The sequence below is a fragment of the Pimephales promelas genome, chromosome 1 (genome assembly GCF_988280905.1).
Source record: "Pimephales promelas chromosome 1, fPimPro1.hap1.1, whole genome shotgun sequence".
NCBI classification, from domain to species: Eukaryota; Metazoa; Chordata; class Actinopteri; order Cypriniformes; family Leuciscidae; genus Pimephales; species Pimephales promelas.
Window position 1 is genome coordinate 50,063,925 of NC_142769.1, and position 22,409 is coordinate 50,086,333.

Consider the following 22,409-nt stretch of genomic DNA (forward strand, 5'->3'; position numbering starts at 1 on the left):
CATTCTTCAAAGCTAAATGAAAATCGAAAATTGGTTTGCTTTCATAGCGTTGAAACAACGTTGATTTCAAGTTGATTTTCCGTTTGACGCAAAGAATGACGCATCTGACGTTGGTTCAACGTTAATTCGATGAGCAAAACAATGTCAGATCAACGTTGTTTCGATGTCATGTTTCCACGTTGATTCAATGTCAGTTTGCTATCTGGGAAGTTATACACGCGCGCATGACGTCACCATTTTCACAAATTCGTGTTTTTGTAATTTAGATGATATCGTTTTCAAAATGGACAATATAGACCCCCTGTAGTAAATCATTTTATCCCTAAAACTCATCTTTGATCACCAAAATGACATTTAAATGTCTTTACTTGAAAAAAACGTCTTCATGCCTTAAAATAAATTGAATGTTGGCTCATTTAGTAGTCAGTTCTATGAATATGCAAATGAGCCCCGCCTCCACTCACACACTCAGAGATCCACTGGTTGACGATCACACGTTGATCTGATTGGTTACACCTAGTGTGTGACGTCAGAAACACCAGCGATTTCAAACCGTGTTTTGCTGTCGACTTATGAATTTACACAAGGTTCGACTTAAAGCATAGGCTATTAAAAACACCACAGACAACATTGAAAGCTAGATTTACCACAGGGAGACTTTAAAATCTTTTAGCATAACCTAACCTGAATCTAGAAAAAAAGGTCACATTTACTCCCACAAAAATATTTTTTAAAGATAGAAAGATGCATGGATAAATAGACAGACAGAAAACACAATGTATACGGTTAAACATTTCTGATAGATAATACATGTAGGCTACAGACAGACGGATATCAAGCTCATAAAGACGACACACACAAATTCATTAATTTGGTTTGAAAAGCAGTTTATTCCGAACCTTTTAATAAAACATACATGAGGTTGGCCCCTTCACGGGTGAAAAGCATCTCTCCGAGTAAGGACGTCGAGCGGCTACAATGAATATACAGAGCTGGTAAACGTTTCCCTTCACAGCTGATCTGGGTACCAAGGGCTTCTTCTACAACGCTATGGTTTCTCATTAAGACAGGGGGCGCTGTTCCGAGATCAGTGCAGAACTTGTGTAACTGCGGCACAATCTAACCAGTGAGGCGAACATTACATGTGGTGAGAAGGCAAGGCAGCATCACAAATCATCAGTAATCAATCATGACAAACAGGGACAGCCAAAGGTGGGTTCACATTCATATGTGGTGTAAACACAGTATTATTAGAAACTACACACCTGTGTCTGTGAGAGTAAACAAGTGCGCGCTTTTCTAGTCGTGAGTCAAAAGAAGAGTATTTTACAATCAATAGTGACATTCGTATCTAGCTCCGATTCCTTCATGCCAACATTAATTTCTCCTGATCATTTATCTCTATTTTCTCTCTTCACTCGAATCTCGAGCACTTTCTACAACCCTTACGTTTGTTCATCCTGACAAAACACATTCGAATTAATCCATTGGTTAGCCTACTTTTTGCAACACATTCTGTTCGAGTAAATCTCTCAAAACGAATCAAGAACATGCCCGTGTCACATTTCACTAAAAAAACAATCATTTTCTTTAATGAAATTTGAGAATTATATAGTTTGTTTTTAAAGACAATTAAGCTTATTTAAGGGCCATTAAGATGTTTAGCATTGTAACATTAAGGGCAATTAAGCACCACACAATGTGAAATAACTGCTATATTTCAGTGATTATTTATTCATTATAGCAGTATTTATTGTACCGCCTTAAATCAGCATAAATTTAAGGTGGTACAACAAATACTGCTATAATGAATAAATAATTCATCATATATATATATATATATATATATATATATATAATGTGACAATCCTAAAATGGTGGTCCTTTTTTGTTTCTGAACAATAGAATTAAATATGATTTCAGGTGAAATACGAGTTAGACATTTATTCATGAGATTCACCCGTCTGTATGGCTGGATCTGAAAGCTAATGTCGTCTGTGCATTCAGAGATTGAGACTCTGATAAACACAGAAGAAAAATCACTCAAATAAACCCAATATCAAACACACACACATCCCGCACATCTTAATCAATGATAAAAAAAGGTAACAGAGTCACATAAAGGTTCAGACGTTCACACGCACCAAAACATTTGTTGTTCCAGTTAGGATATTTAACAACTAATCAACATGAAATGGACAAGATAAAACAAAACAAAAACAGGTTTTAATTGTCTGTTTTAGACGCAGCTATCTATGATTCAGTGTTCTGGCGGCTAGTAAATCACGTAAAATGAAAAACACGTCACATTATTATAAGCGGATGGAAAATGCCGGTTTATACGATTGGCCTTTTCCAGCACATCAGACCCAAGAGAGACAGAGCTGGGGTTATGCAGTCAGATTAAACAAAAATGAGAAAAATGAATGTAGATCTGATAATTAAGAGCTCTGTAAAGCAGAATCCTTCACGGTACCGTTCAATCGCGCCAGGACAAAAAAAAAAAAAAAAATCAAACTATAGTGTAAACGAAATCCTTGTGCGCTAATTTTTTGAAACAAAACAAAATCTTAAATAATTTAAATCATTATATACATATAACTCAGAAGGCAAAAGTGAGGTTGCTCATCCGTCTCTTGACCTCTACGTTCACATTTTTCGTAAGTGCAATATAGCTTTTGCACCATTTCAACTCGGTGAGGTCGTTTTATGAAAGGAGTTAGCACGTATGACCTTTGTTTTCTAAATCCCAGCGAAAATAGATGCTTTACTTTATCATTGTATGCTAAACTACGCGATTTTGATGCCATGCTATGACGTAGTTTTCCCACCGAATGTCTCGTGGTCTAGTAGGTGATAGCCTTGCGTTTTATCGTTTGAGTGTGGCTAACGGCAAAGCAGATGGACGTAGGCCAGATTATGCAAGCGATGTGAAACTAAAAGACATTTTTGCTTTTAAGACCTTTTTCTTAGGAAAACATTTAAAGTAAGGATCATTTAATATATCTTCAATTCAAGTAGGTAGCAAACAGCCTCTCCGTTTGGCCTTTTCCACGTCTAGACGCCGGTTTCTAACTGATCAGAGAGCTGCGTCTGGTCAGGTCCACATTACTAGCGCTCAGTCCCCTGGATTCTGACAGGCCGCTGTTAGATTCCTGAAGAGACACACACACACACACAAAATGGGTGTCTTGTAACATTATACAGTGGGAAAACGCATACATTTTAAAGTGCAGTAAGGGATTTCGGAGAAACCCTAGTGAAAGTGGATCTGAACGAGATTATTATCAATGTTGAAAACAGTCGTGCTGCTGCTTAATATTTTTGCGGAAACTTTTACCTGTTTTTTCAGGATTCCTTGAGTAAAAACTTAAGCCTTTATTGTAACTTTTGATCAAATTAAAGGACAACTCCGGCGCAAAATGAACCTTTGGTCTAATTAAACATTGTTACCTAGTCAACCGTTATCTGAGATTTGTTTTCATGATTGCCGAATGTAAATAGTTTTATCTCTAAAAACAGTTTAGCCTATAATGCTAGTATATAGGGCATAGAGTAATGACAAATAAAAATCGCTTGTTATTATCACTAAAAATGCTTAAAATAGCCCCACACTAACACGACAGCATAACAAGGGTCCCTACATTCAAACCGAAGCGTTGAGAACTTTGTCAGTGTCCATACAGTTTAATAAGAAGATATTTTATACACACAGTCAACTTTGCGAATACAGGAAGAAGCCATCTTAGAAAAATAGTCTCTACCAGTCGATCTACGAACACCGATCCATGTGCGCTGGTGAGATGTGAATAAGGTGATAAGGTGATAAGGTGAGCGCGAACAATAGGATACATGTACATATTAAAGAGAAGAAAACGGTTTGTGTTTGTGTTTCTTCCGGAAACAACGGACCATATGAGATTCTGCACAGTTCAGCGCACTTGGATCGGCGTTCGTAGATCGACTGGTAGTGACTATTTTTCTAAGATGGCTTCTTCCTGTATTCGCGAAGTTGACTGTGTGTATAAAATATCTTCTTATTAAACTGCTATCTTCTTAAGGTTCATTTTGCGCCGGAGTTGTCCTTTAAAAAGTTGTGCACTATATAATCGGCCGATATGACACATTTTTTACACATCGGTATCGTTACGATGTCAAAAAAGGGCCGATTCATTCCTGTGTCTTTAAAGGAGCTGTATGCAAGATTGTGGCCAAAACTGGTACTGCAATCACTTTCAAATTAGGGTGTATCTCTCCCTTCCCCCATGACTCGAGGTTGCCAGATATGCTGCAGGTTTCAGTAGGAACGTAGGCTGCTACACGAAGCTTCCAATGGCAAGAGACGAGTCCTACACAATGAGTTTTTTTCCTGTTAATTATTTATTTCGGACCTTGTAACAAAGTATTTCGGATTCATATAAATGTTTTTATCCGATTCCGACACGATTGTATCTGCAGCTGTGGTAAATAGAGAAGAGCTGGCAACCCAAATGCCGCAACACTAAGTCTGTGATTGGTAGATCGGTGGAGGGTGAACAAAACTAGACTACTATTGTCAGTGATGTAAGTATTTGAAATGAATATGATTTCTTAACGTCTAGTGAAATATCAGGGATAATTTATGATTAATTGAAACAAATTTCTTGCATACAGCTCCTTTAAAGGTCGATGGTTAAACAACCACTAAAAAAAAGTTGCCTCATCTTCTCTGAAAAGCTTTCCACAGATGACATAAAGCACACTTTCAATAGAAAAAAATAATATATAAAATAAACTGATATATAAAATAATACTAATACCGGTTATCGGTATCAGCCACAATTTTCACATCGGTGCATCTCTAAATTCAATGCATCCTTGCTGAATAAAGTATTCATTTCTTTAAAAACAAATCCATAAATAAATGAGTGTATGCAGACATGAACACACACCTGTGAGGTTTCTTCTACGCTCTTGTTGAGGAAATTTAAGGAGCTGGCCCTCTTCATCCTTTTGAGTGAAACAAAAGCAGTAGTTACAGGGTGGCATCAGAGCAGTGTGTGTGTGTGTGTCAGGTGTAGAGCCCGACCGATAAAGGATTTTGAAGGCCGATACCGATACAAATATTTTTTTGTTTTAAAATCCGATATTCCGATATATCGGCCGATATTTTTTTTCTTTCAGAAACGTGCAACAAAACATTAACAGATTTCCCTAACGTTAGTTATTTGTAGTTATTTATGAGTTTATCTAAAATAATATGATAATGCATTTTAAAAAGAAACTTGTTTCTTTTAGTCACAACAGAACAGACTGATGAGAGTGGCATTAGCTAGCTTTATGGTTAGCTAGTCTATGATTTAGCAATGGATAACGTCATACTGCAAATTGTAAAACATACATTTTCAATATAACAGGCCAAGGAGAGATGATGCGTCTCATTGCTATAACTGTCACGCGCTATTAAAGAAATATTTCAGTCACATTGTCAAAAAATAAAAGGACAGTCAGTCGACTACACTGTAACAACGTAATGTAACTATTACTAGCTAATTCCGCTTCACTCTCGGCTTATTTAACAGCAGCAAAACTGGACATGATAGTCACAAATTTTGTCCTGCTTATTTGAGTTAAGAGAACTGATGCGGATGATCTTTTAATTGTTATTCAAGCAATGTATGTCTCGTGACCAACTCAACGAGTGTAGAGTGCCCTCTGGTGGACAAACTATACATCTCCAACACTCGTGACATGGTTCAAGCGTGTTTCGTCCGTTTTTATTTTATTTTTGAAATATTGATTTATCGGCCATTATAACTGCCGATACCGATAGTTTGGAAAATGCCTAATATCGGTCTGGCTCTAGTCAGGTGTTTTGGAGAAGCTCGTCCCTGATGTGAGTGACCTCACCCGGGGTTTCGTGGCTCCTGGGGGCCGCTGCCCTGCAGTTTCTTCACCAGCATCTCACTGCTGCGGCGCAGCGCTTCCCGAATCTTCCCGAACGAGCCGCTCCTGCGCAGGGCGCCGTTGCCATCCTGTGCCCGGGAAACATGACCAACTTCAGGCTTTATATACATATATATATTTCAGTATCAATATGTATATGTATAATATGCCTATTAGAGTGATTTCTGAGGGATCATGTGACACTGAAGCTGGAAATGCAGCTTTGATCGCAGGAATAAATGATGTATTACAATAGGAAATGAATATAAAGACACAAACAGCTGCACTGACCCCGGCCCACTCGGCCTCGTCCCCATCACAGTCTCCTCGGGGGCCTCCAGGGCCGTTTACCCCGTCCCGGGACTGACGTCTGTCCCCTCCAGCGCCCCCGCCGTCCTTCAGCAGCTCCACCACTTTACTCTGGTTGATCGCATCAATGCCCTGCCGAACACACGCACATTTCACACCGTTTATTTATAAATAAAATACAACACTACATACTAAAATAAGATTAATGAAAACTACAGGTGAAACTTGAAAAATTTTAATATGGTGCAAAAGTTCATTTATTTCAGGAATTTAACTTAAAAGGTGAAACTAATATATTATATAGACTCATTACAGGCAAAGGGAGATATTTCAAGCCTTTATTTGTTATAATGTTGATGATTATGGCTTACTGCTTATGAAAACCTTTTCACAATATTCAAATTTTCACAATAAAAACAAATTCATCATATTCAATAAACAACTATAACAGTATCTCAATGACACTAAAATAACACGGGTTGTCAGTCGATTGAAATATTAATTTAAGATTAATAAAGTAAAGTAAACAGACGAAGTTTCAAAGTTTAATCATTGAGGTATTCTTAACAACGCCCTTCTCTTCCTGTTTGAGTCACGCACAGGAAGTGGATCTCATAAGTCGAGCATCAGGTAGGAAATCCGTGTGTGTGTGTGTGAGTGTGTGTACCTGTTTGCGGTTCTTGGTCGCACACTCCTCCAGCGTCTCAGCGGCCTCCAGTTTGCCCTGCCTGCGGTACAGAGCGCCCAGGCTCTTCAGTGTGGTGTTCACCGTGGGGCTGCGCGAGAAACACACACACACACACACACTCAACACAAGCGGCACTCCGGGACATGCGCTGCGTCCCAAATCACGTACGTATGCACTATCCTAAGCCGTTTTGTAGTATAAATAGTAGTAGTAGTGTCACCGACCTGTAATATCCGTAATATCCTATAATAAACCTAAACTCATCTTGACCAAATATACATCATTTGAAAGTGTACAATCTCTAGGTTCCATATTTGATTTCAGAGGAGCCGAAATTTATCAATTTGCAACAAATTGCTAAGGCGAACGCTACTGAGCAGCGAGCTGATTGGCTATTGTATGGCAGGAACCAATCAGCTGCGCCCTATAGATAATATGATTATGATCAGGTGAGTGACGGTCCTATTACCACACCATCTAGAGTTTCATGATAGACCTTTGCATTAATGAAAATGGCATGTAAACGTGTGTGAAGACGTTCGTGTCGTGTAAACATCCTCCACACTTTGATACCCAGAATGCCCTGCACACTCACCTGTCCACCTTGCAGGCCTTGTACCAGCTGCCGTACTCTCCGTAAGGCCCAGAGTCCTTTCTCTTGCCCTGAAATGACCATCAGACAAACCCGACTTTTATTATCTCTACAACTTTCTGAAACAAAATCGTCTTAATTATAATGAAAAATGTGAAAATTGGTCAAAAATAATGAATGTGACAAAAAAAATGTGATTTATTTTGCCAATTGCTGGTTTAATGTTGTATAAAAATAAAAGCAATGTTATATTGCCTAAATATTTTTTTTAATATAATATGGGTAAGTGGATATAAGCAAAACTATTGATGTTGAATTATGAAATGAAAAATTTGGGGTCAGTAAGTTTATTAATAATGTTGTTTTTTTTTTTACCTTTTTATGTTTTTTTATCTTTTCTGTTCACCAACGCTGTATTTATTTAATCCAAAATACAGTAATATTGTGAAATATTATTATTATTAAAAATAACCATTTTCTATTATAATATATTTTAATATGTAATTTATTTCTGTGATCAAAGCTGAGTCACATGATCCTTCAGAAATCACTCTGATATGATCATCTGCCACTCAAGAAACACTTCTGATTATTATCAATGGTAAAAACAATCGTGCCGCTTAATATTTTTTTGGAAACTAATTTTTTCATGATTTTGATGAATAGAAACCACATTTACAGCCACTTTTGATCAATTTATTACACCCTCGTTGAATAAAAGTAATAATTTCTTATAAAAAAAAATCCTTATTGAACCCAAACTTGTGTACATTTTTATAAATGTGAATGTAATACCTTGCTCTCCTCTCGCTCCTCGGCATGCATCCAGATTGGCTTGTTGTCATCTAAGAGAAAAACAATATATTCTCATTATAAGCAAAAACCGGCATTGTTTTGTGATTCATTCAAAAGGTTTTGTGTGTTTGGAGCATTTTACTCGGCCTTGCTAGTCTTCTTTCATTGACTATAATTAGCTTGTTGAAGGTTTTAGGAACATCAAGTGGATGTTTGATCATAATCCTGTAAGCGTCTGATTGGCTTAAAGGGCCGCGATGTCACAACAGATGGCCTCAGTGAACACGATTAGACAAAAGACCATCAAACATCTCACTCACCATTTCATCCTGACAGAAACTGATATTGAAGACGCAAAAAAAAGTGTGTATTCTTACAGAAACACATTTAATGACCGATTTTCACGCATGCATAATTAAAGCAACATTGAAAACATCTTCCTGAAATGTGTTTTATGAGAGGTACGTACTGTTGACCGAGCCGAACTCTTTCTCATGCGCGCGGGTCAGGATCTCCTTGTAAAGCGTCTCGGCGTCTTTGAACTTGCCCTGTTTCAGGTAACACGTCGCCTGCGGAGGAAAGAGGATCGACATCGGCATCAACATTCATCCTTCTCTCCAGACAAAATTATCGAGCTTGAATGCGCAGTTTCTACAATAGCAATATAGATAGGAAGTACAGATTCATTCTGCTTGCTATCAACATATAAAAAACTGTTATTTGTTCATATTAACTAAGTAACTTATATTAATATTATCTTTATTTAACCTTGAATGGCCTTGAAACAGTGTCCTGAGGTCATTTCCACTGAAACAGGAAGACAGGGCGGGGCATATCGATAAGCTCCTCCCCCTTTTTTAAAGAAGCCAATAGCGTTTAATTTATATCACAGCTCGCCCAGAGCCGCTGAACTCGGTTTCCTCCTAATCTCTCCAGATCACTTTAAAATACAGCATTCAGAGGGTCTGGTCTGCGCGACTCGATCACATGATGCGTGTAGCGGCGGTTCACGAACCAGACTTCATTCGCCCCGATGGAAAGCATATTTAACTCTCTGAATCATTCCCTATCCCCTATGTGCCGTTTAGTAAATGTGTGAATGGGGGCGGGGCTTCAGATTCTAGAGAGAATTTCATTGGACAGAAAATCTGAAGTGCAGAGTGATGTCATCAAACTCACTGATCCTTATTTGCGGAAGTGAGCGACTGTACGCTTTGAATGCTTTAATCGTCAGTGAATGTTTTCAAACTAGCAGTAAGGCTAACACATTCATGCTAAAAAAAAACTAAGATTTCATGTGGACATTAAAGGGATACTCCACTTTTTTTTGGGGAAATAGACTCATTTTTCCTCAGTTGAGTTTTACCGTTTTCGAATCCATTCAGCCGATTTTCTGATATTTAGAAGAATGTCAGTTTCTGGTACCATTGACTTCTATAGTATATTTTTTTCCTACTATGGAAGTCAATGGGACCAGAAACTGTCTGGTAACTGATATCCTTCTAAATATCAGAAAATCGGCTGAATGGATTCGAAAACGGTAAAACTGAACTGTTTAACTCTGGGGGAGTTGTAAAATGAGCCTATTTCCAAAAAAAAAAAAAAGTGCACTATCCCTTTAAGATTGCGAATAACTAATTGAGATTCATTTCTGATTCACTTGCAACATCACACATGATATCAGCCTGTCTGGCCTCACCAGGTTGTTTTTGGTCTTGGCCACGTTGGGGTCGTCGGCGCCCAGTTTGTTCTCGTAGATCTCGAGCGCCCTGCGGTAATAATACTCCACTTCCTCATACTTGCCCTGGTTCTGACACAACAGGGCCAGATTGTTGAGCTGCTTCGCCACGTCAGGGTGGAATTTACCCAGAACCTGCAAACACAGTGTGCGTTAATATAACAACAGTGGCCCGACTGGCGCATCATCATCCTCCGAGCGCGTCCTCTACCTTCTCCCGGATCTCCAGCGCCCGCTTGCACAGCGGCTCCGCCTCCTTGTGTTTCCCGCGCTTGCCGTACAGCACGGCCAGGTTGTTGAGCGTGGCGGCGACGGCCGGGTGATCCTTCCCCAGGGTTTTCTCTCTGATGGCCAGCGCGTCGTTCAGCAGGTGAGCCGCCTCCTTATACTTATTCTGATCCCTGGGAAAACACGCGGGAAGTCATGTGACGACGGAGAGGTAGAGCACTACATGTTTACTTGTGACGGCGGGAATTGTTGACCTGTATGCTTCTCCGATGGCGCGTTAGCATCCACATTGATCATCTTTTTCTCTACTTTTGGCCTTCCGTCCGCACTGACACAGCGGTTTTATTAATGAACACAAAGCTTTTTGGAAACGGCGTTTTCGCGTTGTAGTGCGGACTGTGAAGACGTAAAAGGTATTTGAAAAAGACGATGCATTTACTCGAAGGGAAGACGTAGATATTTCCCTGCGGTTCGGCCTCTCATTTACACTTTACACGAAAACCCTGTTTTTAATCACAGAAAACGATTATTTCTAAAAACTTTTTATGGTTTTTATGTTCTCAAACGTCACATTATGAGCGCCCAGTTTGGCAGAGTTTTGATGCTGTAAATGTGGGTTGATGTAAATGACAATGATGTTGTGCGCACAATGTTATTATTGAAAACGTGTAATGTGTAAATGTGGCCCGTCATGTGACGCATAATGAACCCATTAAAGGAGTAGTTCACTTTAAAAAAAAAAACTTTTGCTGATAATTTACTCACCCCCATGTCATCCGAGATGTCCATGTCTTTCTTTCTTCAGTCGAAAAGAAATTAAGGTTTTTGATGAAAACATTCCAGGATTTTTCTCCATATAATGGACTTCAATGGGAACCAAACGGTTCACGGTCCAAAAGACAGTTTCAGTGCAAACTGTTCAAAGGGCTTTAAACAATTCCAGACGATGAATAAGGGTCTTATCAAGCGAAACGATCGCTCATTTAATAAATAATTAACAAAGTTTTATATAAGCTCAAATGTTCGCCTTGCTCTGTTCTGTGATGCGCGTTTGTGACTCTCCTGTTCAAACTCGTTTATCAAAATGAATGATTCTTTTTTCGAGTCATTTGTTCGATTGAACGAATGAAATGAACGAATTGAGTCAGAAAAAGATTCATTCATTTTGATAAACGAGCGCTCGTTGAACGCTCACCACAGAACAAGGCGAGCATTTGAGGTTATAAAACTAGAAAATTTGTTATTTATTTATTAAATGAGTGATCGTTTCGCTAGATAAGACTCTTATTCATTGTCTGGTGTCGTTTAAAGCCCTTTGAACAGTTTGTACTGAAACTGTCTTTTGGACCTTGAACCGTTTGGTTCCCATTGAAGTCCATTATATGGAGAAAATCCTGGAATGTTTTCATCAAAAACCTAAATTTCTTTTCGACTGAAGAAAGAAAGACATGGACATCTCGGATGACATGGGGGTGAGTAAATCATCAGCAAAAGTTTTTTTTTAAAGTGAACTACTCCTTTAATGAACACAAAGCTTTTTGAAAAAGTGGATAAACTTGAAGACGCTGTTTTCGTGTTGTAGTGTAGACTGTGAAAACGGACGCATTTGAAAACAATGACGCATGTTTAGTCATGTGACGCATAATGAACCCATATATACACACATGTATTTGTCAGTGTTGTGGCTGTTATGTGCTGTTCACTTTCACACTGTTGCTAAAATATGTTACCCTGCACACTCTTCATATCACAGTCCTGACAGAAAATTATTTAAAGCCAACAAATTAATATATCATTCACATTTTGTCATTATGTGCAATTAAAATAACCAACCCAGTTTTTATTTTATTGTTGATTATTGAATAAATTTGCTTACTTGATTGTTACATTTTATTAATTTTGTCCGGTTTGGGTTTTTGGCTGAATGAAAACATCGGTGTTTCGGTGCGTCAGTAATGTTTTCAAGCTTGACCAGAGGGTAAATTCGAGTAAAATCACAGGCTTCACTTATCCCGTGTGAATCAGTGTGTGTGTAAAATTCAGCAGCATCTCTGACCTGTACACCAGCGCGAGGATGTTGAGCATGGTGGCCACGTCGGGGTGGTCGTGTCCCGAGGTCTTCTCCAGGTCCTCCAGGGCCTGTTTGCAGAGCGGCACGGCCACCTCGTAGCGGCCCTGAGAGGCGTACTGGATCACCAGGTTGTGGAGGGTTCGGAGGCGGGCCGGTATCTCATAGCCCCCCTGCTGCGCCGCCGCTTCACCACTGGGCTGAGCTGGAGAGAGAGACACGGGTTCACCTAAAAATGCATTTTTGCACCAAATCACATTGAAAATGAAGGACGTCCGGGACTTTGATGCTCTCTTAAAGGGGTAGTTCACTTTTAAAAAAACTTTTGCCGATAATTTACTCACCCCCACGTCATCCGAGATGTCCACGTCTTACTTTCTTCAGTCGAAAAGAAATTATGGTTTTTGATGAAAACATTCCAGGATTTTCTCCATATAATGGACTTCAATGGGGACCAAACGGTTCAAGGTCCAAAAGACAGTTTCAGTGCAAACTGTTCAAAGGGCTTTAAACGATTCCAGACGATGAATAAGAGTCTTATCAAGCGAAACGATCACTCATTTAATAAATAATTAACAAAGTTTAAGTTTTATAAGCTCAAATGCTCGCCTTGCTCCGTTCATGACTCTCCTGTTCGAACTCGTTCATCAAAATGAACAAGTCTTTTTCCGAGTCAACTCGTTCATTTCGTTCGTTGACTGAACCAAATGACACGAAAAAAGATTTGTTCATTTTGACGAACAGGAGAGTCACGAACGCGCATCACAGAACAGAGCAAGGCGAGCATTTGAGCTTATAAAACTTAAACTTTGTTATTTATTTATTAAATGAGTGATCGTTTCGCATGATAAGACCCTTATTCATCGTCTGGAATCGTTTAAAGCCCTTTGAACAGTTTGCAGTTTGTACTGAAACTGTCTTCTGGATATTAAACCGTTTGGTTCCCATTGAAGTCCATTATATGGAGAAAAATCCTAGAATGTTTTCATCAAAAACCTTAATTTCTTTTCAACTGAAGAAAGAAAGACATGGACATGGAGGCGAGTAAATCATCAGCAAACGATTTTTTTAAAAGTGAACTACTCCTTTAAGTGTCACACAGCCGTCTTCATGAAGCGGCGCTCTCTCTCACCTGGCCCCTGGTCGTCATCGTTGGGGAAGAGGTCGTCCAGGTTGTCCTTCTCCTTCTCTCCGGGCTTCTCCTCCGAGGGCGAGGTGTCGTCGTCCAGCTTGCGGATCTGGTTCATGAACTCCAGGTGCTTCTTCTCCTCCTCCAGCTGTGCGACGCTCTGCTCGCTCTTCTGAAGCTTGTGCTGGGTGCCGGCCAACTCGTCCCGAAGCCACTGGTTCTCCTGGCAGAGCCGGCGCACCTGAGCGCGCAGCTTCTGCTTCTCCGACTCCACGGCGCTCAGGTGACCCGACAGGGCGATGATCACCTGACACGGTCATACTCAGTTATTTTCTTCTAGACACAAACTGTGATGCACTATTTTCCTGTGTAAAGCTGCTTTGAAACACTCATGAAGATGACTCGACACGATTTGATTTTCTGCTTTGGGTTTAAAGGGAGATATAACAATCTTCATAACTATTCTTGTAAATTATTTTAAAAAAAAAGGGGGAAAAGTCAGTAAGAATGAGTTGAAAACTGCATGTATATCCAGGTCCGTGGGTCCTTCATCCCAGTCGCAGTGTCACGTTTTGCACTATAAACATTTCTTATCTATTTATAATTTTGTGTCACCTCCAACTGTGCAATGTTACTTCTATTTATTTGCATACTTATTTGTATATTTGTGTTTGTAGTCTGTATGTTTACATAAGGTTGGTTATTGTGTGAATACAGTTGTTGTTTTATTATTATTATCATTAATATTATAATTCATTTTACTGTATCATATTCCTATATTTTGTATTTTACTTGAGCTGCTGTAACAAAAGGAATTTCCCCAGTGTGGGATTGATAAATATTATATATATATATATATATAAAAACTACACAAAAACAACTTAAAATATGAAAAAAGCTTAATTTATATATGGGGGAAAGTGTTTAAAAAAACAAAAATTTAAAATACATATTAAATAATAAAGGGATATAACAAACTTCATAACTATTCTTGTAAATTGTTTAAAAAAAGTGTAAAAGTCAGTAAGAATGAGTTGAAAATTGCATATATATATATATATATAAAACGAAACAAAAACTACTTAAAATATGAAAAAAAAGCTTAATGTGGGGAAAGTGCTTTTTTAAATAACTTTAAAATACATATTAAATAATACACACAAAAATACCATGATAACTGTAAATAAACATGAAAACGTTATGAAAATAAAATTAGGAAATATTTTTTTTCTAAAAACATTTATAATTTTAAATGCATATATATATATATATATATATATACACACACACACACACACACACACACATGTTTGTTTTATGATTTTCAAACCCTTTTTTTAATTCCTTTTAAGAAGTTTCCAAATTTGACATTTTCTGCAGTAAATTCTCTGCTTTCCACTTATAAACGTAATAGCATAACTAATTGGAGTCAAACTACCCATTCATTTTAATCTTTAATAACTATATATTTGAATAAATATATTTTAAATTTAAAATGATAAATGCTATTTTTGATTTGAATATTTATATTTGCATTGAAATGATCAGAAGTGTGACCCTTTTTCTCGAAGTTTCCAAATGTGACGTGGACTCATGAAAGCGACCGCACGAGTAGCCGGGTTCAGGTGAGCCATACACACACAGTGTGGTGTGAGGAGTACCTGCGCCTCGCCCAGCCCCAGCTCGATGTCCTGCAGGCTCTTGCGGAGCAGGCTGGACTTGTCCTGCGCTCCGGCCGGCTGGGAACAGTCCAGGATGGAGTTGAGGAGCGTAGCGTGTTCCCCGCGCAGCGTCTCCAGACCCTGCATCACCGCTTTGGTGTTCAGCACGATCTCATCCTGCGTGAGCCGCTCCAGAGCCTCTTCTCGAGGGTACACCATAGTGGACATCACCCGCGGGACGCCCGCTCGCTGCCGGGACACACACAACAGAGGCATGTGGGGTTAAACTGGCAGCGTCGGGGAAAGTTGTGCGTTCAAATATTGCGCTACTCCCAGAAATAACAAGCTAATTGTGTTACTTACACTCTAAAAAATGCTGCACAAAAAACAGCATTAAACAGCATGTTAAAAACAGCACAAGTTGGGTTGAAAATGGACAGCGAATGGGTTGTTTTAACTCAGCGGTTGGGTTAAACGGGTTGGGTTATTTAACTCAACTATTGTGTAATGACTGTATCGTTTGCTAACACAGTCTCATCCCAAAAAGTCATATAACTGACGTCTTGGGACGTATTTTGACCATACGTCAATATCCGCCTTTTTAGGGCCCCCTTAAACGTCGGTAGATGGCGATCCCGGGCCGTCATACAACTGACGCTTTACCTTTAACGTCAGTTAGGTTTAAGGCCAATTTATACTTCTGCGTCGAGGGTACGCCGTAGTGTACGGCGTTGGCTTCGCACGTAGGCGACGCCGTCGTGAGCATTTATACTTCTGCGTTCAGGTATTGGTTGCTCTGCAGTATTGCTCCGAAACGCTAGTTGGCGGCGGAGGGTTTTAATGTTCCACTGTGTTTAGATTCCTCGCGGCTAGGTTACTACAAGTAATAGCGACTGAAAGAGAGTGGATCATGTTGGAGTTGGAGCTTATTGGGGTGGAAAAACAGTTCATTTTAGTGAAATTACTAAAACTGAAAGGCAGAAATGACAGAAGACGTCGGAGGAGATGGTACGTGTGGAAATGCGTGAGAAGGTACTGCGGAAATGCGTAGGAGGAAATACGACGCTACCAAGCCGACCAATCACCGATCTTGCGGTCCGCGTCGTCGCGACGTGTAGTTAAGGCCGTTACATAGTCAACGCATCGGTACGCATACGCGTCCGCAAGGCTATGTATCGCTACGCTTTGGCCGCCATTATGCGTCGATGCGTAGCCAAATGTGTCGTCCTAGTTTTTGATACGCGACGCACTGATGCGCGCAATACTATGCGTATCGGTGGGGGCGACATTGCAAGAATTGTACATTAATTCAAATATATCATGTTAACAGAAGAAGAAGGTTTGAATACAATGGCGGGCGAGGAAGAAAAATTATACAAGCTTATACGCGTTCATCCGCATTTATACGACAGTTCATCACAATTAGTACACTCAAATAAAATTGCGTTGGAAAATGCCTGGAGAGAGGTTGCAATCGCGATGGGAAAGACGGGTGAAAATGGACTGGAAAAGTGCCCGTGACAAATTTACCAGCCTGGTTATATGAATTAATGGTTTATGGATATGAATTAATGAATTAAAATACCAAATTAGTTAAAATGTGTAATGGTTTTTACAAAGTTAAATAATACCAAATTATAAAAAATGTGTAATGGTTTTCACATAATACCAAATAAGTTAAAATGTGTAAAGTGTTAAATAATAATAAAAAACTCATGCTTCAAATCAAACTTTTATCAATTTATTTGTCAGTGCCACCCAATCGTAGCACACTGTACTGGTGGGGAAACACGCCAGCATCTGATTAAAAGTAATCAGCCAGCTGCTCCCTTTACAAGTGGCGCTCTCCGGGAGGGTCTGCTGCTGCCGTCCGAAAACCGTGGTCCGTCGACCATGTTCTGGTCCCCCACAACGTGCTGCCTCCACTCTCCAGGCTGGACCTCTCCGGTGTCAGACTTCGCATCCACAAAGGCGGCGGGCATGTATCTGGTACGTTCAGTGGAATGGATGCCAGAAAGTTGTGGAGAGCCACGCACGCCTTCACGAGCTTCACCGCTTTTTCAGGTTTGCAGTGAAAAATCTACTACCCCCTGTTGCGTGACCGGTGTACTGCATTTTACGCATCGCCCGTGACGCTTGCGTCTGCTTTTACACTATGAAAGGGAGCGCGTCGCTCGCGTCACTCGCGTTGCTTGCTCGCGTAGCTCGCGTTGACTATGTAACGGCCCTTACATTTTTGAAGAGGTGCGCGTCAGGCAACGCGGAAGGGTACGCGGTATGGGACGCGTCTGTGCGTATGCTACGCCGTACCTACTGCGCGCACCCTACGCAGAAGTATAAATTGGCCTTTAGGGTTAGGTTTAGGTATGGGGTAGAGTTAGGATCCCATAACCTCATCTACCGACGTTTAAGGGGGCCCTAAAAACGTATGGTCAAAAGACGTCCCAAAACGTCAGTTATATGACGTCTTGGGATGAGACCGGGTTGTGTTTGCTTAAAATGAACCCGAAGTATGTTGAAAATTAACATTTATTAATAGGTTTAAAGGGTTAGTTCACCCAAAAATGAAAATTAAGTCATTAATTACTCACCCCCATGCTGTACCAACCCCGTAAGACCTTCGTTCGTCTTCGGAACACAAATGAAGATATTTTTGATTAAATTTGAGAGCTGTATAACTACCACATTGGCTCCTAAGGGACTGCCTCTTGACGGCCCAAAAAGTCAATGAAGAAAATGTTTAAATATCCCAAGTGACTACCGTGGCTCAACTATATGTTTATCAAGCGACGCGAATACTTTTTGTGCGAAAAAACAAACAAAAATAACGAGTTTATTCGACTATTTTTTTCTTCCTTGTAGGCCAGAACGAGACTTCCTTATAGATTTCCACGACGCATGCGCGAGATTTGCGATCTGCGTACACAGCTTACACTACTTCAGATCGCAATTCTCGCGCATGCGTCGTGGAAATCTATAAGGAAGTCTCGTTTCTGGCCTACAAGGAAGAAAAAAATAGTCGAATAAACTCGTTATTTTTGTTTGTTTTTTCGCACAAAAAGTATTCGCGTCGCTTGGTAAACATATAGTTGAGCCACGGTGGTCACTTGGGATATTTAAACATTTTCTTCATTGACTTTTTGGGCCGTCAAGAGGCAGTCCCTTAGGAGCCAATGTGGTAGTTATACAGCTCTCAAATTTAATCAAAAATATCTTCATTTGTGTTCCGAAGACGAACGAAGGTCTTACGGGGTTGGTACAGCATGGGGGTGAGTAATTAATGACTTAATTTTCATTTTTGGGTGAACTAACCCTTTAATAAATTAATAGCCTATGTATTAATAAGTTTAATAATTAAACAATAAACATTTAATTGCTTTTAAAGTTATTAAAATATGTGTCGGATTTTTAATTTCTAACCTATTTTCTGTTCATTTTAAGCTAGTAATTTTTAAACATTACTTGGGTTAAAAAACAAAACAAAAAAACTGTCCAGCAAGTAGGGCAAACATTTAACCCAACCTCTGGGTTAAAACAACTGAATCGCTGACATAATCAATTTTTTAACCCAACTTGGGTTGTTTTTAACGCATTATTTAATGAAAAGTAATGGATCACATTACATTAGCGTTACTTTTTCTCACCTGGGCTTGCTTGTTTTTATTAAAGAAGCTATATTGTTGTTATATGTTAAGGCCCTTTCACACCAGAAGTGAAATGAATAAGCCTCAGGAAATGGAAATGCATATTTACGCCTGTATATATGATATATGATATACAGGAGAAGGAAGTTCACCTCTCTTATTTCTAAATCTACAGTAATTTTTTGCCGATTAGTATGTCAGAATTAGATCATTGAAGGTCGGCAGCAAAAACATTGGTTAATAAAGTACAAATAAATTCATAAAGTATATTTGTGTCATTTAATATAGTTAATTATCAAAGTTTTGCGTAAAATTCTGACATGGCATTTTACGGTTTACTCATTTTGAGGAATACTGATTTTTTTCATGGGATTAGTAGAATAAAAACTCGAATAAACATCATGTTTACACAGAGAACACCTCACTTTATTTCTGAGCTGTCAATCAATAAATGTGAAAAAGTAACTAGGATGTTTTGTTGTAAATTGAAAAAGTAATCCGTTATATTTTACTAGTTACTTGAAAAAGTAATCTGATTACATAACTTATAATGAGTTTCCCTCAAAACACGATTTATAAGATCCATACAATCGAAGTTATCGATCATAACACAGGCTCTTGGACATCAGGATGATCACACAGCCAATCTGGCAACACAAGAGTCCTGCGCCCCAAACACATCTGCGTCCGCGTCAATAACACAGCAGTGCCAGTAACATAACAGTCATCAGAGATTCGGATCAAATCAACACACGCCTGAGGGGTTCCTGATGAACGAAGGCATTCACTATTCGACAGTTTAATTACTTACAGCTCATTTAAACTAGTGTACAACCAAAACAGAAATTTAGGTATCAAGATATCATTTAAATGATTCAAACTTTCAGAGATAGAATTGATTTTTTTGGTAGTTTCTGAATCTAATTTGCTAACTTGAACTAAGTTAACATTACATTCAGTGGTTTACATTTTGAAACTAATCAAAAACATGTGTACTTAAGATATGAATCATGTTTTTCCATTAAATGTATAGAGTTTTTTTTAATAAATGAAGACTTAAATATAAACAAATTATACAACATTACAAAATGTTACATTAAATGCAATTTAAGAGAGAGAAAGAGAGAGAGAGAGAGAGAGAGAGAGAGAGACAAAATCCTAACACAATAATGCATAAATAGCATTATTTATGGCAACTTATGCCATTATTTATGGCAACCAGGGCAACTTATGACAAACATTATTTATAGCAACTTGTGCCCTTATTTAAGTCGTAAGTTGCCCAGGTTGCCATAAATAATGGCATAAGTTACCATAAATAGCCCTAATGCTAGTCATAAGTTGCCCAGGTATTCCATGAACAAAGTTTCTATCCATCCACCTTTATATGAATTAATTTTAATTAACATTAAGAACATTTTATGTTGTAAATGCTATTAAAATAGTGATATTTTAATGTTATGATATTTAATTTCAAAATATAATAGTTTGATTAACATACAAATACATGCGAACTGTATATATATATATATATATATATATATACAATCAAGCAAGTATATGTTCAATGTATAAGGTAATAGGAATCGCAGTAATAGGATTTCAAGGCTTTTATTACATTTCAAACAAACAAAACCCCATCGCTGTGTGTGTGCAGTTCCTCCGGCGTCCAGCAGAGGCGCCCTTCACACGCCTATAGACTGCAATGCAGCAACACAGAGGACAGTCCCACATCAAAACACAGCGTATAAACACACATCTGATCAGATCACACACCGCCTCCTCATTCTCACGAGCTGTGATAATGACTGACACATGCCTGGAGTAATCAGGAGAAACCTGGAAAAATCCACCAAGGTCAACAACACATCCCTGATCTCAGATCAGATTCTGCACAGCGAGCACAAACAGGCCCAATGTGAACCAAACACACACTGCTATGGGTCATGCACACACTTATTATCATCATGCAACTGCCTCACATCCTCCATCTTGTACTCTCACATAACAATGTTTGAGAATGAATAATGCATATTTAGATTCATAACCCCAGAAATATTCATTGCATCATCATCATCACCACTGTCTGGAAGATGAGGACAAAGTCACTAAATGATCAAGAGTCCTCTCTTTGTCTGAACAAATTATGATGTAATATTTATTTATAGACATAAACAGCATCCTCGTGTTAAATATGAGCTATTGTTTTTAGCAGGTCAGGCTAAACTTTCTTCCCCCATTCAAACCTTAACTCAGTTTAGCATCCTATTGTGTGATCACTGCGAGAACATCCCATCAGCAACTAAAGCACAGATCATCTGTTTATTTAAGACACGTACCTTTTAATATCCGGGTGTTTTCAAGCAGAACTCGGTCGTGACTCCTAATGAGAAGTTATGGATTCAGACGCGTCCAAACGTCCAGACTCGCTCCAATAATAAACTGATTTGAGCCTTATGAATCAGAAGAATTAATGAATTAATGAATCCCCCTGCGGAGACGCGCTTGTGTCTGTGACGCGCTCAGCAAAACAAACGTCCGTGCGCGCGACCCGCTTTCTCTTCGTCCATCCTTCTCGTGTCTCAGCTCGACAGATGCGGGATCTTTGTGTTCAACTGGAAGAGGATGAGCACAGCGAACTGAAAATGGCTGATGTGTGTGTTTGTGCTCCCAGAATCCAAAGCCCCGACGCGCGCTGACATCATCACACCGCCCTCCCTCCCTAAAGCGGGCGTGGACGCGCTGTGTGTGTGCGCGCGTGCGAAGGCCCGATGGAGGAATATCAATATTCATAATAAATAGGCCAAATTATGTTTTTGTCCGGTGGCACTTTACAAAAAGGTTCATTAGTTTGTGTAGGCTATAACTAACATAGAATAACACCGAGCAATACATTTGTTGCTGAATTTATTAATCTTTCTAGTTGTTCACAGTGCATTTACTGTTAGTATACGTTGAAATTAATATTAAATAAGATTAATAAATGTTGAAGATATTGTTCATTCTTAGTTCATGTTCACTTTCTTCTAAATTATGCATCTAAAACATTGCATTTTTAAAAGATATATCCAAAATTATCCTATTCATATAGATTTCAAGTACAATAGGCCTACATATTTTGAGAAAACACCCTTTAAAAATGAGTTTGTACCTCCACTTCAGTACCATAATAAATATTAGTTTGATACCTATCTATATTCTGAAGGTTTTTATTGAGAGATTTGTTTCTAAAATGATCTAATGACACACATGTTAATGTTTGTAAGAGGATGATCTTGTGTATTAATAGTAAATATCTGGTCAATTACATACCAGAATATTGGAAAACACTTTAAAGAGTTTGTTTTATTAGATCTATTTGTGTCTATACAAATGCAACATAGTTTTAGAAAACAGCATTTCAAAATATTTAGTTTTTCCCAAACAAGAACTTTAAACTTGGCTTTATTCAAACTTGTTGTTTTCATAATTACAATATTGTCAGTATATTAATATATTGCCTAAATGTACTGTGTGATATATCTATTTGTGAAATATTTTACTCGCTAACAGTTATTATCATAAGAGGGCAATGCAAGTGACAAAAAATAATAATAATAATATTCACACTGCATTAATCTGCACTTATTTTG

At 38.8% G+C, this 22,409-nt stretch overlaps 1 protein-coding gene across 1 annotated transcript; it reads right to left on the reverse strand.

Annotated features, from left to right (window-relative positions):
- Positions 1 to 866: 866 nt before the first annotated feature.
- Positions 867 to 21,469, reverse strand: klc2 (kinesin light chain 2). The gene is made up of 14 exons (XM_089131283.1): positions 21,117 to 21,469; positions 15,134 to 15,382; positions 13,476 to 13,779; positions 12,332 to 12,548; positions 10,259 to 10,448; positions 10,009 to 10,182; positions 8,779 to 8,878; positions 8,310 to 8,359; positions 7,518 to 7,585; positions 6,902 to 7,010; positions 6,217 to 6,366; positions 5,890 to 6,014; positions 4,932 to 4,989; positions 867 to 3,155 (listed from the first exon to the last, which is right to left on the reverse strand). Exons 2-14 carry the CDS (start codon positions 15,359 to 15,361, stop codon positions 3,072 to 3,074), a joined length of 1,857 nt encoding a protein of 618 aa, XP_088987409.1. The 5' UTR covers positions 15,362 to 15,382; positions 21,117 to 21,469; the 3' UTR covers positions 867 to 3,071.
- Between the last annotated feature and the right edge of the window lie 940 nt (positions 21,470 to 22,409).

Excerpts from the sequence above, each read along its gene's own strand:
- klc2 (XM_089131283.1), bottom strand. The coding sequence starts at position 15,361 with ATGTCCACTATGGTGTACCCTCGAGAAGAGGCTCTGGAGCGGCTCACG. Across the intron at positions 8,879-10,008 it reads CCAAGACCAAAAACAACCTG|GCGACGTGTTACCTGAAACA; the intron begins GTGAGGCCAGAC and ends TTTCCTCCGCAG. Across the intron at positions 4,990-5,889 it reads CAGGAGCCACGAAACCCCGG|GATGAAGAGGGCCAGCTCCT; the intron begins GTGAGGTCACTC and ends TTCACTCAAAAG.